Below are 26,266 nucleotides of genomic sequence, written 5' to 3'. Positions count from 1 at the left end.
ATAAAAATAAAATAGCTTTTAAAATTTTTTAAAAATTCATTTTTTTTGGTTCTAAATGGTCTCTCTTCCCTCTCTTCTTCTCTCACCCATTGTGAAGCAAGAAAAATAAAACCCGTTACAATATGTAGTCATGCAAAAAAATTTCATGTTAGCTGCATTCAAAAACAAAAAGAAAGGGAAAATGTTTCCATTTGTACTTTGAATCGATTACTTCTCTGTCTGAAAATGGAAAAGTATTTATCATCATGAGCCCTTTGGAATTGTGGTTGGTCATTGTGTTTATCATGGTTACCAAGTCTTTCAAAGTTGTTTTTTCCAACAATATCACTGTTACCATTGCTTTCCTGGCTACTCTCACTTGACTTTACATCAGTTCATACAAATCTTTCCAAGTTTCTCTGTCACTGTCCCTTTTATTATTTCTTATTGCATAATAGTATTCCATCACAACCATATACCATCATTTGTTCAGCCATTCTCCAGTGGACGGGCATTCCCTCAGTTTCCTGTTCTTTGTCATCACAAAAATAGTTGCTATAAATTTTTGTACAAATAGGTGGTTTTCCTCTTTCTTTGAACTCTTTATGGCATAGACCCAGGGCTCTATCTGTTAATCAAAGGAGATGGATGGTTTAAATGGGGGTTTAGTTCCAAATTGCTTTCCCTAATGTTGGAATAATTCAGTTTTACTGATGATACTTTACTGTGGGTCAACTGTACTGAATTACATGCTGCACTTCCTATATGATGCTGTTTCTCCCTCTTACGAGCTTTTGGGTACACAGTTCCCAGGTCTGGAGTTCACCTCACTGGAATGCTTGGCTTCCTTCAGTATTAACCTATGTGCTACCTTCCCCATGAAGCCTTTGTTAAACATCCAACTCCTAAGGCCTTTCCCCTTGAATACCTTGTGTTTGCTTTGTATCTATCTCGATTACAGTTATAGATTATATGTCATCTCCTTCACTAGACTATAAGTTTCTTTCTTTTTTTTTTAAGGTTTTTGCAAGGCAAACGGGGTTAAGTGGCTTGCCCAAGGCCACACAGCTAGGTAATTATTAAGCGTCTGAGACTGGATTTGAACCCAGGTACTCCTGACTCCAGGGCCTGTGCTTTATCCACTACGCCACCTAGCCACCCCTGACTATAAGTTTCTTAAGGGAAGACACTGTTTTCTTTTTCTTCATATACCTAATAATGTCTGGCATCTAGGAAGCACTTAATAAATGCTTGTTTATTGATTGATGTTTTAATAAAGGCACACATTCATACACATTTTCATCTTTTGGCATTCATCGCCCAGCCTCAACTCATTCTTTTTTTTAATTTTTAAAAAAAATTTTATTTATATTTTTTGGTTTTTGCAAGGCAATGGGTTTAAGTGACTTTCCCAGGGTCACACAGATAGGTAATTATTAAGTGTCTGAGATTGGATTTGAACTCAGGTCCTTCTGACTCCAAGGCTGGTGCTCTATCCACTATGCCACCTAGCTATGCCCTCAACTCATTCTTATATATTTCTGATGAAATCTTACTCAATCTTTAGACTTAGGCAACTCCCCCTTTTCCTTCTTATTAGCATAATTTTTGCTCATACCTTCAAAAGTTCATTTCCAAGAAGTTTCCATCCTTTTGATATCAACTTCCTCTTTAAAATATAGTCTTAGGATTCTAGTAAGTTTTCCTTTGAAATCTCCTTTCCTCAAATAAAGTCTATCTCAGACCATCTCTGACTGTCCTCTCCTTTTCTGTCATTTGCCTATGGACCTGCGATTTATACTTCAGGAACAAATCCTTCCTTGTTGCTAAGGCTCAGGTCCAGAATAAGATTCCTTGTCTCTTCTTCCATCATTTGAAGATGAAATTATCACTGAGGGAAGTCACTTGTATAACAGCTGACCTGGACATACTCATACAACAACCACTTTATAATATATCTTCAAGTCTGGAAGTACAAGAATAGCTTCATCAGCTCTTCCTCTTCTTCCTACTCCACCCTCTGCCCCATGGAACCTCTCAATACTCTGTTTTTCTATGTAACTTTAATTATAATTTTTTTCAGTTCTCTATAAATTTATTTGGGGATTAGTTACTTTTGCTATATTGATCTGATCCCTTTGTGAACATTGAATATCCTTTGATTATTTAGTTCTTCCTTCATTTTAGTTATTATATGTTTACTAGCATCCTTATACAGGTCCTTGAATTTCTGGGTGAGTTATTGTCGGATTTGCAAATAGTTGAGTTGAGAGTTGATTATTAATTAGGCCAGAGTCACTCACCACTATAAAGAGGTGTCATGATAGCATCATATTACAGTGACCCAGCAGTAGATTTATATATCTGTGGTCCAAGGATCAGCCTTGGTAGGTATGAAGAAATTGCATCATAGGTTGACTATAAGGTAATTTTTTTTTGGCAATAATTATTTGCCAGACCATTTATAGAGAGATCATCACCAGGGTTGGTAGAGGGAGTAGTCTCATCAGGGAAAATCATAGATTCTTAAAGTATCAATGCAAATATTCCTTCTAGTAAGTCCATCGTAATTTCCTAATATTCAGTGGCCCAGATGTAATTTTCTATTCTCATGTCCTAGTGCTTTCTTTAGGTAAAAAAAGTAAATAGAATTAGATGAAAAGATGCTCTATCAACTCTAAATTTGAGGGAGAATGAATTTCCTTCTTAATGAGAGCATTTTCTTATGATTTGTATATGTATTGTAGTTCTAATTTTGTGCACTAGTATAATGGGAATCTAAGACAAGCACTACTCTCTCAACTTTAGTTTTTTTTTTTTTAACATTTTCTCTGATAATTGTGGGATGAGAATTAAAAAAATCCAGGCCATTCATTATTAGAAATAAAAATCTACTAGTAAATATTTTTTTTCATTCATGCCTTTTCTCCTTTAAATTAATGTAATGATATTTTGGGGTTTTATTTCACCTACATTTCTCTATGTTTCCTTCCTCTTCCCACTCCCAGAGAGTTATCCATAAACATAAAGAATAGAAAAGAGGAAAACAAGTTATTTAGCAAAACTGACATATATGACTGACATTTTATTTGGTATTCCAGACCCATAGTACTCCACCTCTGCCAAAAAGTGAGGAGATATGTCTTCTCATATCTTTTCTTTGGGATCAATGTCGGTTATTATACTTTTGCACTATTCAGTTTTGATTGTTTTTTTTTGTCGTTTCTATTTATATGTTGTAGTCATTGTGTATGTTGTTTTCCTGTTGTGCTTTCACCCCAAAACTTAATTTATATTCAACATGTTCATTATTTTTTGTAGCACAGTAATATTCTATTACTCTATTTCTATTCCAGGGTTTTATTTTTTGCTTTCCACACAAAATATTCCCATCTCTGATAACTTTATACAGGTTTTTTTCCCATAGCTAGAATGCACTCCCTTCACTGAGAATTATCTACTTTCCATCAATGGTCATCTCAGAAACCATTTCCTAAATTACGCCTTTTCTGATCCCTCCAGCTATAGTGTTTCCCTTTCAAATTACCTTGTATTTATTTTAAATATTTATACAAAATTTATAAATTTATTATTTATATACATTTATATTGACTCTATCTATAGAATATAAGCTTCTTGAGGAAAGGCTCTGTTTAATTGTCTTTGTATCCCCATTCCTACCACAGTACCTAGTACATAGAAAGCAATCAATAAAGACTTATTGATTACTCCATTACTTTATGTTTTTCTTTTAATAAGATAATTCAGACCATTTAAATCTATTTATTTATTCATTCATTTATTTATTTTCTTAGGTTTCTTAGGTTTTTTGAAAGACAAATGGGGTTAAGTGGTTTGCCCAAGGCCACCCAGCCTTGTCTGAGGTCAGATTTGAACTCAGGTACTTCTGACTCCAGGACTAGTGCTTTATCTACTGTGCAACCTAGCTGCCCCCATTTAAATTGTTATAAGTAATATATTTGTTTTTGTAAGAACACTGTCATACTCTTTTATAATATTTCAACTAAGTTAGTAAATTAAAAAAAGCATACTTCTATTTTATTTTCTTGAGATTTAATTAACTTTTAATTATAGGTTGAACTTTTTCTTTGGATTTATTAGCTGCTCTCTTCTTTCTCTCCTTTTTGTCGTTTCTTTCCTGTGTAAAGACCTTTTAAAACAGCCAATATGGATTTTTGGGTATTGTTTACCTTTCTGTGTTGTAAATGATATATCTTTTTATCCTAAACTCTCATTTGATTGATGCTGTTGAAAATAAAAAAGATTATTTACCATTTTCTTATATATCTTTTAAAATATACGATTTTTTTGTTAATCAATTATTTAGTTAATTTAAAATCTCCTCTTCTATATGACTCATAGTTATCTTCTTCTTGGGAATTAAAATTTTTTTTTGTTTTTTTTTTTGTCTTGGAAACAAATTATTCTCTTTGCAAACAATATACTCATGGTTGGAAGCTCTGTCATTCTGGGATAAAATATTCTTTTTTAAATTTAAATTATATATTTTTATCAATTTTTTATATTTTATCTTGTTATTTTAGGAAAAAAGATCCCATAGTACTCTAATTGAGTTTCTTTAAATGTGATTTCTTTTTAAATTTAATTTGAGAATTTTTCTTTGTCATTATAATTCTAGGATTTTATGACTACATGGACCTTGGTGAAATCTAGTTAGGACTTCTTTCTGGTACCTTGTATATTTGCTTTACTGGTGTGGTGGTGCCTGACCTATGTTTCTCTGAAAATTTTCTCTGATTAAGTCAACTGATACAATATCTACCTTTCTTCCTTTTCACCTGCCTCCTGGGATCCAATTAATCTAACATTTATTTTGTCCTATACATTGATTTTTGCTTGATTTCATTTGTTTTACCCTATGAAATTCATTGAGATCTTTGGTCCTTGTATATAATTTTGTGATTTTACTTTTTGTTCCTTTCTCTCTTCTTTTGTGGTTGTATATGTGTACTGTATGTGTGTGTGTGTGTGTGTGTGTGTGTGTGTGTGCGCGCGTGCATGCTTAAACTATGTTGAACTGCATTAGAGGCTTCCTTTAATATAATCTTTATTCAATTTGATTTTCCTTTGGAACCTCATTCAACTTGTTCTCTTCAATTTAAGCTTTTGAAGAAGGGTTACAAAGAAGGTTTTATATTTTTTGATATTTTTGAATTGCATTTTTAAAATAAAATTACTACTTTTTTGGTTTTGTTTTCTATTGTTATCATTTAATCTCTCAGTATTTTAGGCAATTTTCTTAGGGTAGAAGTTCCAGAGGTGCTGACATGTTGACATGTAGAGGGAATTTCCTCATGCAGGAGTTTTCTATACCAATTAAATCACAAATCCAATTTTTGTCTCTGTATTAGGGGTAGGAGGGAATCAAGACATTTCCTGTGATTTGACTGGTGGCAGGAGAAGCAAAGCAAAGCAAAGCATTCCTTCAGTTTGGGGGGAAGCAGGGAAGGGAAGACATTTTCTATTGGGTTGGGAGAGGTGGATCCTCTCTGGACATAGTGGAAAGAGGTGATGGTGGTGGAATTTCAGCTCTTTTACAGCTCTCTGAAGGTTTTCAATTATGATTTGACATTCCATTGACAAGGTAGTGGTGGTGGTGGTGGTGGTAGGGGAGTTCCCTTGGTTTGAGCCAGCATCTGGAATTCAGACTCTCAGATTTGGCAGGGGAAAATTTATAGGGGTTTTTTTTTTAAATAGCAGGGATTTGCTCATAGATGGTGTCTCTGAGCCTGAAAGACACAAATCAATGTATATAAGTAGGAAATAGAGTGGAAAAACCCTCAACAAACTTTTTTTCCACAACTCAACAAGCAGGAAGACATGAGGTAGTGACTGTTTCCTCACTGGGTTGCTGAGAAGGTGGGGTAACCTACCAGGGTGAAGGTCAGCATTGATTCATCTTCAATGCTTGGCTACCTAAGGTGACAACCATTAGTCATACTTTTTCTTAGTTTTTCCTGTTCTTCTTAATTGTATAGCCAGAGGGTAAGGTGATACTTTTCATTTGATGTAAGTGGTCAGAAAAGATTCCTCTGACTTCTTAGTGCTCAACTCTCCTACTGTAAATCCTTTTTCTAGATCTTTTTTTATTCTGTAGGTACCAATACAGTAATATTTGATATTTCAGTATAATTTTCTTTTTTTTTCCATTTTCATTATAGAGGTCAAAATATTTCTTTTAGAGAAAGAATTGGATGGCCGTCTATATTTCTTTGTGCTTAGAAATGATATAATAAAGAAAATTCTTTTAATGGCTTGGAATCCATTTGATCATAGAGCCTTTTGAACAGGGTAGCTCTTAATGGTTCCCCCTTTTTTTTGAGGGGGCAATTATTTTTCCTCTTTGTGGTTTTCCATTGTATCCTCTCATTTACTTTCTTGATTGAAAACCTGACATGAAAATTTTAAAGTTCAGGTATAGGGCAATACTCTTATCCATATTTAATTTCTTCTTTTGTATATTACTTAAGAGACATTATGGTGTAGTATAAAGAGAATTGGCCTTGAATCCAAAAAGACTTGAATTCAAGTCTCACCTCTGATCCTTCCTGGTATGTGACCTTGAGGAAGTTCCAAGTGCTCTAGGTGAATCTCTAAGACTATAAATTGCAAAGAAATTGCCAAACCTGCATTGCTAGAGAGTTTCCATACTCAGACTTCCTATTACCAAGAAAATAACTGGTGGGATCCTGATCCTAGAAATGACCCATCATTATGGTCTGTCAAAATCTTTCTGCATCTTCATCCCCTTGGAGCTTCACATCTATTGAAGAATTAATGAATACATCTTCTATGCCTTTATTCCAGGTTTTATATCTATTTCTTCAGAGGAATAGGTCACTTTAAAGGTAGAATATATATATATATATATATATATATATATATATATACATACATACACACACACAAAGATAGGACATGACCTTAAATCTTTTTCTTTTCTTGCCTTTGCAAATTGTATTTGTTGGCAAATTGTATTTAGACACGCACTGCCTGGAATTATTAGCTATTTTATGTCTATTTTTCTCATTTTCCAGCTAGACTTAAATTCCTTAAGGATAAGCACAAGCATCATGTCTTACATATTTTTCTATCTGAGTATAATCCATCCCAATGAATATTAGGTGTCTATTATGTGCTAGAAAATGTGATTCAAAGACCCAATGAAAAATAGTGCCTGTTCTCAAGGAGCTTATAATTCTCCTGGAATTTATATTTTGATAGCCAGCTTCTCTCAAAGCCTAGCAAGTAAAAAAGTTATTCTTGAATGACTGTCCACAAAACTTAATTAATGACCGAAGTACAATGCTACAGTTTTTTTCATTGCTTCAGAGTTCTCTATAAAATGTCTATACAATTGTTCAGGAAACAAAACAAGCTCTCTTCGATGGGTGAACATGAACACAAATGCCAATGATGTTTGGGAGCCCCAACATTATTTTACAAATTTATTTTTAGAGGTTAATAGTTTAGTTTGCCCTCAGCCATTGTGACTAAGCGTAATTTTTATCCTGTTGATTTCAGACATAGATTGAGATGGCTGACAATCAAGTTACTCCTACAGCGAGGAGCAGACCCCAACTGTTGCCCAGTGCCTATGCATGTTATTTTTTTTCCTGTTAGAGCTGCAGATGTAGATGGAGTTCAGCTCCTCCTGGAGTATGGTGCAAGGACCAATGTCCGATTTCCATCAAAGGTATGGATTGTATAATTTGACTGTATAGTGTTCAGCCTTGGCTTTTTGGCTGCCAATTTTTTTTGCCTGTATGATAGTTCTTCAAATCTATTTCATGAAGTAATCCCATTCATTCCCCTCTTCTCTGGCAGATTGTACCCTCTATCACCTCCAGTATCTAATCTTTAGCATCTTCCTATCTACTGGCAACTTCCCACATTCATGCCCATACCTTCCTATCCTTAAAAAGGCCTCACTTAATCTGACTGTTTTTACTAATTATATCTGCCCTTTCTGTTCTGGCTAAACTCCTTGAGAAAGCTATTTGTAATTATTGTCTTTTCATACTCTTGTCTAAGTTCTCTATATTCTGTCTTCCAACCTCATCATTCACTTGAAACTCTTCTCTTTAAAGTTACCAATGATCTTGATAGCTCTCTGTTTCTCTCTCTGTCTCTGTCTTTCTTTGTTTCTCTCTCTCTCTCTCTCTCTCTCTCTCTCTCTCTCTCTCTCTCTCTCTGTCCCCCCAGAAATCAAAGTTAAGTGACTTGAGGTCCTTCTGACTCAAGGACTAGTGCTGTATTCACTGTGCCACCTAGCTGCCACCAATGACCTCTTAATCACTAAATCTAATGTCCGTTTCCCAATTTTCATTCTTCTTGACTTCTCTAAAGCCTTTGAAAACTCTTTTGGAATATTCTTTTTCTCTGGGTTTTATTGAAGCTGCTCTCTTTGGTTCTCCTTCCATTTGTTTGACTCACCTTTACTTGGTCTCCTCTGCTCTGGATCTCAAAAACTGGGCCCTCTTCTTTTCTCCCTCTGTTTTAATGTTATTTTTTAAAAATCAGCTCCCAGAGTTCAATTATCATCTCTATGCAGATAAATCTTATATTTATTTCTCTAACCTCTCTCCTGACTTACACTCTCACATCATTAACTCCCTATTGGACATTTGAACTGAATTGAATTGTGACATTTCAAACTCAATGTCCAAAACAGAACTCACTTTCCCCAAAGAATTTCAATCTTCTAGATTTCCATCTTAACACCTTACTATTGACTCTTTTTTTTTAGATTTTTCAAGGCAATTGTGTTAAGTGGCTTGCCCAAGGCCACATAGCTAGGTAATTATTAAGTGTCTGAGGTTGGATTTGAACTCGGGTACTCCTGACTCCAAGGCCAGTGCTCTATCCACTGTGCCACCTAGCCACCCACTATTGACTCTTTATTTGCATCCTGTAGATCCAGTCTTAATTAAGCCTTACTGTTTCTACTATTATATCTTTCACATATATATTAGTCTCTCTCTCTCTCTCTCTATCTCTCTGTCTCTGTCTGTATCTGTATCTGTATCTCTATCTCTATCTCTATCTATCTATATCATCTATCTCTATCTATCTCTATCATCTCTATGTCTATCTCTGTCTCTATCTATATCACCTATCTCTATCATCTCTATGCCTATCTCTGTCTCTATCTCTGTCTCTGTCTCTATCTCTGTCTCTCTCTGTCTCTCTCTCTCATCTCTGTCTCTGTCTCTGTCTCTGTCTCTGTCTCTGTCTCTCTCTCTCTCTCTCTATCTCTATCTCTATCTCTATCTCTATCTCTGTCTCTATCTCTCTCTCTATCTCTATCTCTATCTCTATTTCTATCTCTATCTCTATCTCTATCCTCTTTTCTCTTGTCCCATAGCCATTACCCTAGTATATCATGTCTAGCAGTCTTCTGGTTGGTCTTCTTGCCTCCCAATCTATCCTCCACTTAGTTGCTGAAGTGATTTTCCTAAAGTAAGCTTCCCTACTTAATAAATTCCCCTGGCTCTCTCTTTGCCACCAGGATCAAATATAAAATCCTCTTTGGCTTTCAAGCCCTTTCACAACCTAGATCCTTCCTCGCTTTCCAATCTTCTTAGACCTTATTATCATCCTCCATAACTTTATGATCTGTATGATCTGCTTGAAATATGGCACTCCATGTCTTCCAGGCTCTGCATTTTCACAACCTTGTTCCTCATGCTTGGAATGATCTTCCTCCATACTACTATCCTGTGCTTCCTGCAAGACTCCATTCAAATCCCATCTTCTGCAAGAAGCCTTTCCCAATCCCTGAACCTGTAACACCTTCCCCTTGAGGTCACCTTCCATCTACTCTTTATATAGCTTGTGTGTACATAGTTATTTGCATGTTCTCTCCCCCCCCCCATTCAAGGTGAGATATTTTAGGGCAGGGACAATGCTGCTTCCTTGCTTTGAACCCCCAGAACTCACCATAGCAAATGTTTAACAAATACTTGTTGCCTGCCTACCTGACCTAGAGGAAGAACCAGCAAAGGCCAGAAAGGAATAAAGAGAAACAAGAGAGGAAAGAATATCCAAGGAGGAGAGATGAAGAGCTGTGAATTCTACAGAGAGGGCCGAGAAGCAGAAATTTATTTTGGCAATTAAGAAATCATCATTAACTTTGGAAAGAACAGTTTCTGTTGAATAATGAAGGCTTGGAAGATAGGTAGAGGAGGGGAAGTGGAGGCACTGATTGCAGATGACTTTCTCAAAGCCTTTGGCTGAAGAGAAGAGAGAGATCGATGATAGTGGGTGGAGATAGCAGGACCAACTGGCTGTTGTTTAAGGATGGAAGAGACATGAGTATATTTGTAAGTACTGGTGAAGGAGTCAATTTCTCAGGAGAGATTCCGGATTGGAGAGCAAGTGGGGACGATGATGGGGCAATCTGGTGGAGAAGCTGAGAGGGAACATGAAAATATCTGCGTTTGTCTTGAAAAGGAGAAGGGCTACCTTTTCTTTTCTTTTTTTTAAAGATTTTATTTAGAGTTTTACAATTTTTCCCCTAATCTTACTTCCCTCCCCCCACTGCCCCACAGAAAGCAATTTGTCAGTCTTTAGATTGTTTCCATATTGTACATTGATCTAAACTGAGTGTGATGAAAGAGAAATCATATCCTCAAGGAAAAAACATAAAGTATAAGAGATAGCAAGATCAGACAATGAGATAGCAGGATTTTTTTTTCTAAATTGAAGGTAATAGTCCTTGGTCTTTGTTCAAACTCCACAATTCTTTCTCTGGATCCAGATGGTATTCTCCATCACAGACAGCCCCAAATTGTCCCTGATTGTTGCACTGATGGAATGAGTGAGTCCATCAAGGGTGATAGGGCTACCTTTTCTTGAGAGATAGAGATTAGTGATAGGCATCTGAATGGAGTGAGATGAGGAGGAAGGGAAGAGAGGAAAGAACTAATGTATAAAAACAATCTGACATTATTTGTAGTGTTCCACATTCATGGACCATCATCTTTGCAAAGAAGTGGTGGAAGGTATTTAGTCATAAGGCTAAGCTTAGTCATTATAATATGGGAGTATTCAGTTCCAGTTTCCTAAGAATATTCTTGATGACAGGGTTTATGTAAATCTTGGGTTCCTAGACTTTGGCTGGAAGGGGCATGGGAGGTTATCCAGTTTTATGTTAGATGAAAAAACAGAACTACACTAAGTGACTTATTCAAAGAAGTGACTGAGGTTGGATCTGAACTCAGGTCTTTCCAATTCTGGGCTCCAGGCCTGCATCGATTATAATAGACTGCTCTGGTACACAGATGAACTTCGAGAGGGCAGTAGATTGGAGCCTGGGTGAAGAAGACATTGGATATTAGGTTTGGAATTTCGTTCAGGAGGCAGTGAATATTTCAGGATTTTGAATAGGGGAAACTTTGAACTTGAGAGTAATTGGAGCATGTGCTAATTGGCTACTTGTGAAGCAGGAAGGTGGTGGCCTGAGGGTGGTGACAGTGGAAAGAGGATGTTTTTGTCTTTAAGGAATACTTTGAACTTGATTTAAATCCATAACATCTTAGATTCAGCTCCAGAGAGGGAAGAGACTTCAGAAACCCATTAACTCAAACCTTTTGATGATAGAATAGGGAAATAAAATTCAGAAAGGTTAAGTGATTTGTTGAAGGAATATTATAGGATAAAAAGGTGGAGCCACAGTGGATAGAACATTGGGCCTGGAGTCAGGAAGACTCATTTTCCTGAGTTTAAATCCAGCCTTAGGCACTTATGCCTGTGTGCCCCTGGGCAAGTCACAACCCTATTTGTCTTCCTTTCCTTTTCTGTAAAAAAGACCTGAAGAAGAAAATGGAAAACCATTCCAGTATCTTTGCCCAAAAAGCCCTTAAATGGGATCATGAAGAGTCAGACATGACTGAAGTGACTAAATAACAAGAAGCCAACTAGTTCAACCCTTTGATTTTACAGAGGAGGAAATTGAGGCACACATATGTTAAGACTTAGGATCATAGATTTAAAACTAAAAGGGGCCTCCAAGGTCTGGTTCAACTTTTATTTTATCATTTTACAAATGAGAAAATTGAGACCCAAGGAGGCGAATTGACTTCCCCAAATCAAAACTGTCTTTGCATTGAAATTAATTTCTAGAATATTGTTAGATGCAAATGTTCTATTGATTAGTGGATCCACCCCTAACTTGTTGATGTAGATCAATATTCTTGCGTTCATTTATTACAGGCAATTTCAATTATGTGATTATCTGATGTATTTCTTTGAAGTGGCTGTTTTCCCCGACTCAGCTCTAGTTGGGCTCTCATGGGAGTGAGGAATTTCTGGCTGTGTGGGTCTCAGCTTTGTATGTAGAGTATGTAGAATCTCTTACTGAAGAGGCTTCTACTGGTCTCTGCTAATACCAACGTCCTTTGAGCCTATATTAAATGGGCGAGTTCTGTGTTTCTGTAAAATAAGCTATGTCCCCATCTCTGGTGTGTGTAGCCCTTTCTCTCTGACATGCATGGTGGGGTATTTTGTTTTTCTCTCATGTTCCTTCAGCTGAGAGCGCTCACTCCTCTCCACATAGCAGTAGCCTTGCCTGAGGAGGAAGGCATCAAAATCACTGAGTTATTGCTTCACGCTCTTGCTGACCCAGATTCCAGAGCTGAAGATCAAGATGAGGAATACTCTGTAAACAAGGTATTTTACTTTGACTCAAGAGGAGAGGGAAGGAATTAAACATTCGATTGACCTACATTTGGTAAGTGCTTACGGTGGGGCCAGGCTCTGTATTGGGGATGAAAACAAAATAATATCGTACTGGAAGGGTCTGGAGAAGATATCTACCCCCCCCCACACACACCCATTTTACAGATGAGGCCCCAGGAGGTTTCATGGAGTCATAGAATTTAGATTTAGAGTTAGAATGGACCACCCTCCACCCCATTTTACTGAGAAGGAAACTGAGGCTAAAGATCCTGAAATTATAGACTGGGATGTAGAAGGGGCTCTAAAAGAAATTTAGTTCACTTTTTGGATGTATAATGGAAACTGAAAGGAAAGATAAGTAACTTGCACAAAATCATATAGGCATTCCTATTTCAAATATGCTGCCCCACTCACAAATCTGAAAAACAAAGCTAGAGATCTCTTTCAGATCAGATGGAATATGGTAGAAAGAAACCTTGCTCTAGAACCACAAGACCTTGGCTACCTTAGGTCGTAGAACTAAGAACCGATCATCTAATACAACCTCCTAATTTACAGATGAGGCATACAGAGGTGAAGTGACTTGGCCAACGTCCCATGGGCAGGAAATAACAGAGTTTGGATTTGTGCTTAGATACACTCAGCTGTGAGTTGGAAATCAAGGTCTTGACTCTGATCAGACTCTCATTGGGGGAATCAGTACATTTCAGGTTTGACTTTCTTTTGCATTCTGTAGCACCTCCCTCCCTACTATGGCTCTGTCCAGAAACTTGATTCATTTGCCTGGTTTTAAATATCAACATTGCATTCTTCATATCCATTTGTTACATGACTTCCTTATTACCTTTCCCTATTCCCTTCACAGTGAGGGGTTTCCTATCACTCTGGTACCAAGGAGCTTATCTTTACCAGATTTTGCTCAGCAAATGGTCCTGAAGGCCAGTATCTCTTATTTTGCTTTAAATAAATCTGACAGAGAAACTGAAAGCTGGGGTAAGTGCTTGATATTAAAACTGTAGCCACAGGGGAAAAGCATTATACTGTGGGACAAGGTGTCTGGCCTCTCCCAAGAAAATGATGGCTATGGGTCGGGCTTGAGAGTCTCTCTGAAGGGTCAACAGGCAGTTTCATTAAGCTGGAGATATTTCTGGGATTGTTGCCCAATCAATACTATTTTTTGACTATATACAGCTCTGAGCTTGTCCTAGGAAGTTTTTTGTTATCTTGTCTTTTGCTAACGGAGAGGGATAGTGGCCAAGTGACTGGAGTTCCAGCCTTGGTGCTCAAAAGATTTAGGTTCAAGTTTATCCTGGCTCTGTCATCCTGGGTAAATTCCTTGATTTCTTTAAATCTGTAAGTTGCAGAGAGAGAGGCTGACTTGCAATGGTTCATTATGTCAGTTAAGTCCTTATCCACTCTCCCTAAATGAAGGGGAATAGCTACCCCTACCCTCTGCTGATAATCTTTGGGCATTAAGACAAGAAAGCTTATTATGAGGAAACCAGTAACTAACAGGGATGCCAACAATAGCACTTCTGTTGTGGAGTGTGCCAGAAGCTTAGCCTGGTAACCAGCTTCCTCCAATAGATCAGTTTGTGGAGGGTACAGTTGATGTTGTCTGACAATATCTATTGAGAATCAAGCCAATAGATCTTTTCTTGGGAGCTCATAAATAATTGATTGAGAACCAGAGGGAAGCTCAGAGACCATTTAGTCCAAACTTACTTTCTGTTGAGGTAAACTGAGACCAGGATGATTTAAGCGGCTTGTCAAGCATCACAGAGGTAGTAAATGTCAGATGTGGGATTTGAACCCAGGTCCTTTGACTCAAAGCTCTGGCTTCACAGGGACCAGGTTCTAGAGGTCTGAGCCCGGAGTTTTCAATTTCTTGATTTGGCTCATTATTCTAATATACTGGGGTAGCACTCAAGGGGAATACTGAAAACAAAGCTTAGGTATGTTGCATATTTGGAATTTTTCTCACAGTGGGTAAAGGCCTCCCAAATTTATTCAGAGGCATTTATTTCAGTTATCAAAGATATTAAAGATATCAAAGAAAATACAAAAAAATACAAGACTCACAGGAAAAACCTGTGAACAAATACAGGAAACATAAACAATTCAATAGCCCTTTGCATTCATTAGTCTTCTTACAGACACTTTGTGACTTTGCAGAAGTCTCATTCATTTTTGCCTTGGACCTCTACCAAAGCATATCAAGTCTTTGTCTGTGTTGCCCTTAAACATAATGTAATTTTTCTGCTATTTCTTTTTGGTATGCTTTTATTTACTGAAGACTTATCTGAAATTGTGAAGGTTCTTTGTTTTTTCACAATAGATTTTTCTCCAGCTTCCCTTCTAATATTATGTAAATCACTGTGATTCAGATGTGTTTCTTTTAATCAATATGTTGATGGATTCATTTTTTAATTCATTCTGTCTTTTTTCATTTGTGGGTGAGTTTTTACCATTCACATTTAGGATTTTGCTTATTAAATATATATTTTCTTCTCTTCTATATTCTTTTATATTTTCCTCTTTCTATTCCCACTGCTTCCTTTTACAAATAAGGTGATAAAAGGGAGTAATTTGCCTATTACTTGTGATCTATAAATGAAATAGGTTTTTTCTTCTCTTGCAGATCTTTTCTTCCTCTTGTTCCACCTCAATCCCAGGATTTTACTCTTTCTTCCTTTCCACTTATTCTTTCCTTCATATTTCTCTCTCCAAAATTTTATTGTTTTACTTCTGACTATTTCTTTACTTTTTCTACCATTCCTCTCAGACATTTCTCTCCATTGCTTGACTGTTTTCATTCATTTCCCTTTTGACTTTAATATATATATGAAAATCTCTCCCTCCTTCCCTCTTTCCTTCCTCCCCCTCCTTCTCTCTCTCTCTCTCTCTCTCTCTCTCTCTCTCTCTGTCTCTCTCTATCTCTCTGTCTCTGAAAAGACAGAGAGATAAAGTGAGTTTTAGTCTTTTAGTCCATGAATTCCCTTTTGTCTTTCCTCATTTGTGAGATCTGCTTCTTTATAGCTGACACTTTCTTGGAATATAATGACAACCAACTTCTGTTTATCTGAAGACAAAACCCATAATAAAAAAAGTATAGACAGCTAATAAAAAAGATTTAAAAAGACAAGAAAACTCTTGAAGGAAAGCAATATCAGTTCACCAGTCAGCATTGAGGCAGGGAAGGAGAAGTAGAGTGGAAAAACTCACCGTGGAAATACAAAATTCCATCCAGCCAGATAAGAGTCTAACTGCTTAAGGTTTTATGCATTTTTACTCACAATCAGCCAAATCACTGGACTGGCATGTCCACACCACCAACCCCTTCTCTCAGCAAAGCTCCTAATTCTTCCTATCTCCCAAAACTTTTGTTTAGTTCCTTCTTCCACAGTCCCATTGCCAACAAGGGGCTGCACTGGAATGGCCTTGCAGATCTAATTCAACTTCTTCAATTGACAGATGAAGGCACTGAGTCCTACAAGGATGAAGTGACTTCTAGTGTCCTAGTTGCCGACAGAGGGGGACTGTGAATCCAGGTACCCCAATTCCAAATTCAGTGGATTTTTTCTACCACCTCATATGATATTCCCTTTCAGAGGTCTTAATCAATGAATTTTCAAATTCCCTTTCAGATCTGGAAGGGAATTTGAAAGTTCATTGATAATAATAATAATAATAACAATAATAAGTTGTTGATTAATAATTGCTTAATGATAGACAATTCTTGCTCATTAATAATAATCATGGCTAACATGTCATCACTTATTTCTATCAGTTGGTAGATTGATAATTATTGATCAATACTAATAATTATTGATAAAATAATAATTCCTTGAGAATTCATTTGAAAGTTCATTTTAATAATAATTTTATTAAAAGGTACTTGATCCACAAGAAATCTTACCCACTGAAGTTGAATTTTTGTGGGGATAATCTTAAGATTTATTCGAGTGAGGAAGCTGAATTTTCTTCATTAGAAATACCTCAGGATAATTTTACATATGGACTTCACCAGCTGCCAAAACTTTAAAAGTGAACCTTTAAATATTCTTTAAACTTTAGAAGGAAGTCTCTGCTAAGTAAGTTTGAAAAATAAATCACATTTAAACAAGTTATTTTATTGGCTATCAATAAAATTTGAGCGTGGATATTTCTGGAATATCTGTGAATTTTCTCCATTACTTATTTCCTATGTATATCTAGTAGTTAGAAAGCTTTTAAACTCTAGTTTTGGTGTCCAACTCCCTGAGGATTTGACAGATTATAAGTTTTGATGAACAACTTTTTTCTCCCCAAAAGATCAGTATCTTTAGTGAAAGAGATCATTCCAATGAATGATCTGCTATCATAAAACTAGGCAGTGTTCTATAGCAGGACTATGGGCTCACCAGTTAGAGAAAAAGGCTTCACGTTCTGCCTGGGATCTATCTTGCTACCTGTATGTATGGGCAAATCTCTGGGTCTCAGTTTCCTCATCTGTAAAATGAGAAGATTGGACTAACTGGTTACTGAGTTTCCTTTTAGCTCTAGAGCTATGATTTTAAGAGATGTGGGATTGATTAACATATTCCATTTTCAACTCTTATCTTGGGATCTTTCAGACAGTAATATTAGTTTTTTCATAAACAATTCTAAACAAAATGAATTCTCTTACACTATAAACACCACTGATATAGTCAAATGATTATAAAATTAAATGTACTAAGTGAGGAAACTCCATTGGTTGCTGTCTAGACAAGCAAAATGAGCCAGAGTTGAGCAATTATACTATTTAGTGAATTTAGCCATGGCAAGAAGCCAGTCTGGATTATTCAACTTCCCAACCCCATTTTCCCTTATCCAGTAGCACTGAGCATCTAAATTAGTAGGCAGATCTTATTTCCTTGTGTGTGTGGTGACTGGGGACAAATGGGACATTATTTCATATAATCAATGACTGAGTTCATTCATTTTCCTTCCTTTTAACTTCACATTTAAAATATCCATGCTTAAGGGGCATCAGGCCTTCACCAGAGATATAATGTAGTATAGGGAAAATATACTCTTGGCTCAGAGGAACAGGGTTCATTTATTTTTTGGGTAACCTTGGAGAAGCCCTTAACTTCCTAAGCTTCACTTTTTTCAGATGTGGAATAAGGGAATGGGACTAGATGACATCTTTCCAGAGTCTTTCAGTTCTAGAACTAGAGTTGGAGGTAGATCCTCTTCTCAGGACCTCAATTTCCTCCCTGTAAAATGAGGGGGTTGGAGTAGATTGCCTATAAGATCCTGTCCAGCTCCCAAGAAATGAAGTAATTCTATGATCCTGTCTCCATGGGACCTCTGTTTCCCTCTCTGTAAATTGAGAGGGTCAGAGTAGATGACCTCTGAGGTCCTTCTCAGCTCCAGAACTAGGGCTTCTACATTGCTCCAGGGAAGCCAAGTTTGACTCCCCTCCGTGCAGTCATTTGTGAAATCAAAACATTTTATTATTCATTAATAATGCTCTGTAGCCTTTAAATCCCTGTCAGATAAATTGACTATTAGTATATTTCTTGGAAGTTCAAATAACTCATTAATTTGCTTCTGTTTTTTCCTTTAGGAGGAAAAGATCTTTATGTTCTTTGATCTTTATAAACAAGGCTGCTATGTCAAGGCCATAGACTCTGTGTTTGTGTTTGTGTGTGTGTGTGTGCAGGGAGGTGGAGTTTTGTGGCTCAGAAACCCTGAGGGTCCTCCCTCTCTGATTGATTTTACTTTTTTGGGACTAAGTAAACAGGGCATTCTTTGTTTCATTTCTTTCTTACCTAGCCTTAATCACTGAATGGACTTTGACTAAGTCTAACTGAGACCTGTTAAAGACCCTAACGCATAAAGGCCAAAGTCTCCCAATGCAACCAGCACCATTTCCATTCATTCTGATTCCTATATGGCCACTGGACCCAGATGACTCTGGAGGAGAAAATGAGGCTGCTGACTTTGCACAGCTCCCCCCTTAAATCTAAGTCATATCTTTGTTATGGCAACACCTCCCTGATGTCATGGTCTTCTTCAAGAACCAAGGACAAACAACAGTAATGGAGTTGATGGGAGTGGAAGGCTTAGGGAAGGGAAGGTGATGACTGAGTTTTAAATAACAGAAGAGACAGTCAATTATTTCATTGCTAACAAGGTTATTCAGTGAAATTCTACAATAACCATTGATCAGAGTTCCCAGTACATACCACTTTGCTAGGAACTGAGGCTGCAAAGACAAAATTAAAGTATTCCTGCCCTCAAGGAGCTTACTTTCTTTTGGGGAGATGTCACATAGTAAATAAGTTTAAACAAAATATATACAAATATTTTCTTGGTGGGTGAGGATAGGAAGAGCTGGGGGAAGGGTGGGAGATCCTGAAAGGTTTTCTGGAGTAGGTGGCACTTGAGTGGAACTTTGAAAGGAATAGGGGAGTCTAAGAGGTGGGGTGGGGAGGAAGGGCATTCCAGGAGTGAGGAAAAGCCAGCACCTAGTCACTGAGGTGGGAGATAGCATGTCATTGGTCATGAGCAGCAAGGGCGGTTTGGGTAGAACAGCTCTCCTAAGTAATCTGATCCCAATGATCACTGTGAGGCATTGAGGTACTGCCACAAATAAATAGGGATGGAAGATCTCCCTCTGAGTACTTGAGGCTGGGTGTTGAGGGCAATCTTGGCTAAGGAGTGACTGAGGGCTGAGTAGAGTCGGAGACCTAATGGGATGTCTCTTTTCCAATGCAGTTTAACAATTTGATATCCAGCATGAGGCTCAATAATGAACCTGGGCCTCCAAGAGCATATTATTCTCCATCTACATTGATCCCCGAGGAGGGTGGGAGAAGCCCTTTACACATTGTGTGTGAGAGAGAAGATAATTTCAAGGTAAAGAGAAAGACTGAAGAAGCCCCTTTTATCTTCCCTGAACAGACTGACTTTTTTTTTCCTTTTCTTTATTTTATTTTATTTGGTTTTTGCAAGGCAGTGGGGTTAAGTGACTTGCCTAAGGTCACACAGCCAGGTAATTATTAAATTTGAACTCAGGTCCTCCTGATTCCAGGGTCAGCATTCTATCCACTGTGCCATCTAGCTGTCCATAGGTTGACTTATTCTCCATCAGTTGGCTTGGCCTATTAAGAGTCTTAGAGTTGGAGGAGCCTTAGCAGTTATCTTAGAGAATCCCCTTCCCCATGCTCCAGTCATGGTCTTCTAACTTTGAGCTTTTCCCTTTACACTTCAATAGGCTAATAAGAATTAGGATCTTTACAGGGAAAAATTCTCTTAGCTAATGAAAAACATGGCATCCTTTGGTACACAAAGAAATCATAGTTCCAGAGCTCTAAAGGACCCTAAAGGTCATCTCATTTGATCTCCTCTTTTTATAAATAAGATAAATGAGATCCAGGAACAGAAGTCATTTGTGGAAGGTTACAGAGAGGTACTGAGTGGCAGAGTCGGGACTCAGGTATGGGCTCTCTGATTCCAGATCATACTTTCTTCTATGAATATATTGTTATGATCTCTTTGAAGTCAACTAGAAGGAAGGAAGGAGGGAGAGAAGAAGGGAGAAAGGGAAGAAGGAGGAAGAAAAGAGAGGGAAAATGAAGCAAGGAAAAAGTAAGGGGAAAAGGGAGGGAAGAAGGGAAGGAGGAGGAGGAGGGGAGAGAGAGAGAGAGAGAGAGAGAGAGAGAGAGATGAAGGAAAAAGGAGAGGGAGGGAAAAATGAAGGGAGAGAGGGAGGAAGGTTTGATGTTTGTCCTTCATTCTTAAAGAAGACCATAACATCAGGGAGGTGATGCCCTGACAAGTCCATGAATTGGATTTGAGTTGGGGGAGGGGGGATGGGACCGTGCTAAGTCACTGACCTCACTTACCACTTCTGAGCCGTCTGGGTTCAGTGGCTAGATATGATGAGATTGATGAGAGGCAATAAGGGTTAAGTGACTTGTCTAAATTCACATAGCTAGTAAGTCTGGCAAGTGTCTGAGGCTGGATTTGAACTCTCATCCTCTTGACTTCAAGGCCAGTGCTCTATCCAGTGCATCAGCTGGTTGTTCCATTCCTAGGTTTAACAGACCCAGAGCGGAATTATACCACAATGGTCAACCTAGGGTGAATTTTCCTTTCTGCCACCAAAGTTCTCAATGCCAAAGGTTCATTATTCTTTTCTTCTGAACCTCATTTGCCAATGCTTCATGTTCTCTGTTTCATCATTCTCCTCCCTGGAGGGGTGGGGCTGTGGGGCAAGTAGCATTTTATCTTTTTGTCCCATTTCTATGAAATGGCATTATAGGAGTAGATTGGTTGGTCATAGGCCAATGTGTCCAGTCAGAGAGAGTGGAGACAAACCATGGGTAGACTCTAAAGCAAAGTATATTCTTCAGAGGTGAAAAAATGAGATCATGTTCAGAATTCAACATTTAATATAATAACGCCCCTCCCCCCACCAAGAGTTTAAAGAAGGTACTAATGTAAGAGATGAGTGAGAGGGAAGTCTGTTCTAAAGTAGAGCCGGGGTATATCTGTTTGAGCCAGTCCTTCCTGACTAGGCATGATGGGAGTCCTATGAGCAAGAGAGAATGGGGTGGCATAGAACAGATATTCCCAAGCCCCTCTTCTCTCTCTCTCTCTCCTCTCTGGGTGTCATAGTAAGAATTTCATTTTTTTTCTCTCTTCAGAGCTTAGCACAGTGATATGTATACAAAAGGTGTCTACTAAATGAATCTTGAATTGAATCCCGGGCTTCTCCTTTCTAGGTTGGGAAAATGAATTCTACCTCTAAAAAAGGACAAAGGGCTTCAATGTGAAAACAATAAATCAACTGGTATCATTTATTAAGCATCTGCTATGTGCAAGGAACTGTACTGACTGCTGAGGGCACAAAAATGGAAAAGGAAAGAGATGATCCTTGCCCCAGCATGCTTACATTCTAGTCTGGGAGGCAGCTTGTAAATAGGCATTATAATATAAACACAAATTTGATGGAAGGTCATCTTAAAGGGGAAATTTGTGAGGAAATGAAGCATTCTGGGAATGGAATGGCAATTTCAAGGGTAATGGGAAACAGGTCTTCACAGGTGAAGAAGAGCAGAGATGGAAAAGTCCTAGGCCATTAGAAGACTGGAAGGAGGAAGAGGGGAAAGAAAGGAAGTAGTACCACTGGAGAGCTGGTTGGATAGATCAATGTCAGCAGCAAAACAATAAAGCCCCAATTTGCAGCATTTTCTGATATCTGAGGTTAAACTACTCATACTGGTTTCATCCTTCAAAAAGGGGAGGAACCAAGAAGAAGAAATTCTATTTTCATATGATTCTAGAAAACAGGGAGGAGTGGGTTACTGGGTTGGAAACTGATGGGAATCTAGGGAGGAAGCAATCATTTCCTGGTAGAAGAAGAGTATGAAATCATCTACATGATCTGGCATGAATATTAGATTTTGGGAGAACAAATTTTTTTTTTTTTTTTAGTTTTTGCAAGGCAATGGGGTTAAGTGGCTTGACCAAGGCCACACAGCTAGGTCATTATTAAATGTCTGAGGCCGGATTTGAACTCAGGGACTCCTGACTCCAGGGCCAGTGCTCTATCTACTGAGCCAACTAGCTGCCCTCGGGAGAACAGATTTTAAGGGTTCAGTGAAAAGATAGGATTGTAAGGCCAAAATTCTTTTCTTTTTTTAACTTAAAGATTTTATTTATTTTGAGTTTTACAATTTTTCCCCTAATCTTAGTTCCCTCCCCCCATCCTCTACAGAAGGCAATTTGCCAGTCCTTACATTGTTTCCATGGTATACACTGATCCAAATTGAGTGCGATGAGAGAGAAATCATATCCTTAAGGAAGAAACATAAAGTATAAGAGATAGCAAGATCAGACAATAAGATATCAGTCTTTTTTTCTAAATTAAAGGTAATAGTCTTTGATCTTTGTTCAAACTCCACAGTTCTTTCTCTGGATACAGATGGGATTCTCCATCACAGACAGCCCAAAATTGTCCCTGATTGTTGCACTGATGGAATGAGCAAGTCCATCAAGTTTGATCATCACCCCTATGTTGCTGTTAGGGTGTACACTGTTCTTCTGGTTCTGTTCATCTTGCTCAGCATCAGCTCATGCAAATCCCTCCAGGCTTCCCCTAAATTCCTATCCCTCCTGGTTTCTAATAGAACAATAGTGTTCCATGACATACATATACCACAGTTTGCTAAGCCATTCCCCCAATTGAAGGGCATTTACTTGATTTCCAATTTTTTGCCACCACAAACAGGGCTGCTATGAATATTTTTGTACAAGTGATGTTTTTACCCTTTTTCATCATCTCTTCAGGGTATAGGCCTAGTAGTGGTATTGCTGGATCAAAGGGTATATACATTTTTGTTGCCGTTTGGGCATAGTTCCAGACTGCTCTCCAGAAAGATTGGATGAGTTCACAGCTCCACCAACAGTGTATTAATGTCCCAGATTTCCCACAACCCTTCCAACAATGATCATTATCCTTTCTGGTCATATTGGCCAATCTGATAGGTGTGAGGTGGTACTTCAGAGAAGCTTTAATTTGCATTTCTCTAATAAGTAATGATTTAGAACAATTTTTTATATGACTATGGATTACTTTGATCTCCTCAGCTGTAAATTGCCTTTGCATATCCTTTGACCATTAAGGCCAAAATTCTAATGGGAAGATCATCCAAAGAGGGTTGGGAAGATCTCAAGGAAGACATTCTGAATATATAAAATGTATTCAGATGACAAGAAGAAGGAATTCTGTCAGAGGAGACTGAGGTAGATACCCCAAGAACTTAGTGACCAACTTAGAAAATTGTCTTATTTCTCAATAAGTTGAGAATGTTGTTTTGGACATTTTTCGCTTTCTTTTCCTTTTCCTTCTCTGTCAGACACAATGTCCTTCCATTGTTCCAAGGGAGTACTTCACTGAACATGTGACTTTAATTTCCTGTACTTTCATGGTAGCAACCCTCACGGGTTCCATTTTGCTTTGGGGGGAACATTCCAAGTCCACTCATCTGAGATTTAGAGCTTTTCAGAATTCTTGATCCTCGGTTGCCTTTTGCCTTTGTTATTGTTGTTTGTTAATGCCTTTTTTTGATGGATGGTAACCTGAGGACCCTAATATTGCAAAATTCAGGCACATTTGCCTCCCCCAAAATGACCTTTAGGCTATAATTTTTTTTGCTTATCCACTATTGTGCCCCTCTCATGGGAAGGATGAATACTTTGCTCTTAAAAGGTTTAGTATTTTTAAGTTGCCTTTCCTCATATCTCTATAGTTTGATTTATAGTTTAATTAATATTTCAAAAGCAAATGCAAAAGGGGCAGCTAGGTGGCTCAGTGGATAGAACACTAGCCCTGGAATCAGGAAGACCCGAGTTCAAATCTCAGACACTTAATCCTTACCTATGTGACCTTGGGCAAATCACTTTAACCCCATTGCCTTGGAAAAACAAAAAAAATGCAAATAAATTTCACTTGATTGGTAACTTTCTTCAAGTTCTTATCTGTCTTTTTTCTCCATCTAGTTTGCAAGGGACATCATATGTCTACTATTAGATCATAAGGCAAATCCCAATATCTTGTGGAGTGGGCATTCACCACTCTCCCTATCAGTCGCCAGCGGGAATGATCTGGTAAGCATCTTCACCCTCTTTTGTGGGTGCTTTGTCCTTTGTTTAAGGATATTGGCTTCTATGCCAACAGACAAAAGTTGTGATTTGTTTTGTTTTTGAAAGAATACTGGATATTTTATGTAGGAGATAAGCATGGAAACATTGTAAAAACAAATATTGAGATGCTTTTTGGGTTCATTCAGATGGTAGCCCTGGAAGGGACTGGCTGTGGTGTGCCAGATGGGAATCTCTGGGAAGGCAAGCCTATTCCTGGTCTGCAGGTTGAGAGCTAAAGTTGGAAGGGACCTCATTGGTCACCAAGTCCACTCCTCCCAATTTTGCAGATGAGTAAACTGAGGCCAAGAAAGCTGAAGTGACTACCCAAAGATAGGCACATGGTCATGACAGAAATGGTATTGGAAACTGGGTTCTCTGACTCTAGAGCCAGCTTAGGCTGTAAAGATCTCACCTGTTTTCCCTCCCTCTTCCTTACTCCCACCCTTCTTCCTGGAGTATGAGCATTCCTCAGAGCTGATTACACATTGACTTTTCAGGGGGCCAGAGGTTTGCCATGTGCTTTGGGTATTTCCCAACATAACAATTTCTTTTTCTAATGAGATAATCTGAAAAAATATTTGCAAATTTTATGCATAAACAATGGAGCTTTTGTCTTTAATATAATAGTAGCCAGGTAGGCTATTTCTTCTGTTACTGAGAGTTTTGGCTTTTATAGAATTTTAATATCCGAATATATCTTTCCCTTTCCCCTCCACAAGGAGCTAGCAAAGATGAAGCAAGGAAGGAAATAGTCACCAAGTCTATGTGGGCCCTGTGCTGGGCACTCTAAATGAAAAGGGCTTATTTAGTTCAGGGCCTGGACACAGAAAAGGTGCCTCATGCTTTTTTCCTTCCTTTCTTTCCTTGTCTTCCTTCCCTTCCCTCCTTCTTTTCATTTTCTTCCTTCCTTCCTTCTTTCCTTCCTTCCTTCCCTTTCTTTCCCTTCCCTTTCCTCCCTTCCCTTTTTCCTTTCTCCTTCCCTCCTTCCTTCCTTTCTTCCTTCTTTTCCTCTTCTTTCCCTTCTTCCTTTCTTCCCTCCCTCCTTGCTTCCCTTCATTTCTCTTCCTCTTTTTTAATTCTGTCATTTTTATCATCACAGCATCTCTTGTTGGATATAACTGTGGCATAGTATAGAATGCTAGATATGTAGTTAGATTTAAGTTTATATTTGGCCTCAGACATTGACCAGTTGTGAGATCCCAGGTAAGCCACTTACTTGTTTGCCTCAGTTTCCTCAGCTGAAAAGTGGTGAACCACTCTCATAGAGAGGTTGTGAGAATCCAGCGAGATCGTCTTGTCACTTAGTAGATGCTTTATCTTTGCTTATTCCCTTCCCTCTCTGCATCCATCCAGCCTCGATCCCCATTTCAGGTCCTTGTGACCCTTCTCCTGGCTTATTATAAAATAGCCTTCTGCCTAGTCAGAATTCAGAAGCAGCTCTTCTCAGTTTCTTAAAGTGTGGGGCTGGCCAGAGCACCCGGGGCATCAGGTTCCATGGCTCCCTATCACCTCCAGGGCCACAGTGCAGTCCACCCTGATGCTCCAGCAGCTCAGCTTGCCATCCCTTAGCTCTGGGCCTCTTGGAGGCTCCTTGGTTTCCTTCAGGATTTAGCTCCCATCTCTCTCCTATAGGAGCCCTTGCCCCCTTGGCTGTTAGTGTGATTCCCACTCCTTTGGCCTTCTCTTCCTCAACTCACCCTCTGGCATCTAGTCGGTTCCTAAATCTTACATGTCATCTCCCCATTAGAATGTTTGTTCCTCGAGGGCAGCCAATGTTTCATTAGCGTTTACTGACTTGAATTTTCTCTGAATCTTTTGGACTCTGTTTGCCTAAAGTCTAGGGGATTTTTCTTATTGATTGCAGCTTCTTTTCCCCAGT

General features: G+C 38.3%; 1 protein-coding gene across 7 annotated transcripts in view; it reads left to right on the top strand.

The window, feature by feature from the left end:
- ANKMY1 (ankyrin repeat and MYND domain containing 1) overlaps nt 1-26,266 on the top strand; it is a 124,965-nt gene that overhangs the window by 51,515 nt on the left and 47,184 nt on the right. For 6 of the 7 annotated variants that reach the window (XM_074189484.1, XM_074189486.1, XM_074189483.1 and 3 more), the window contains 4 exons: nt 7,546-7,717; nt 12,553-12,693; nt 19,453-19,593; nt 24,244-24,351. In XM_074189484.1, the coding sequence (XP_074045585.1) occupies nt 7,546-7,717; nt 12,553-12,693; nt 19,453-19,593; nt 24,244-24,351 (562 nt within the window). The remainder of the gene's footprint in view (nt 1-7,545; nt 7,718-12,552; nt 12,694-19,452; nt 19,594-24,243; nt 24,352-26,266) is intronic. The other variant, XM_074189485.1, reaches the window with a different exon arrangement.

Source organism: Macrotis lagotis, chromosome 5, assembly GCF_037893015.1.
Source record: "Macrotis lagotis isolate mMagLag1 chromosome 5, bilby.v1.9.chrom.fasta, whole genome shotgun sequence".
NCBI classification, from domain to species: Eukaryota; Metazoa; Chordata; class Mammalia; order Peramelemorphia; family Peramelidae; genus Macrotis; species Macrotis lagotis.
The sequence above is the reverse complement of the archived record's forward strand: the minus strand, read 5'-3'. Positions and strand labels throughout refer to the sequence as shown.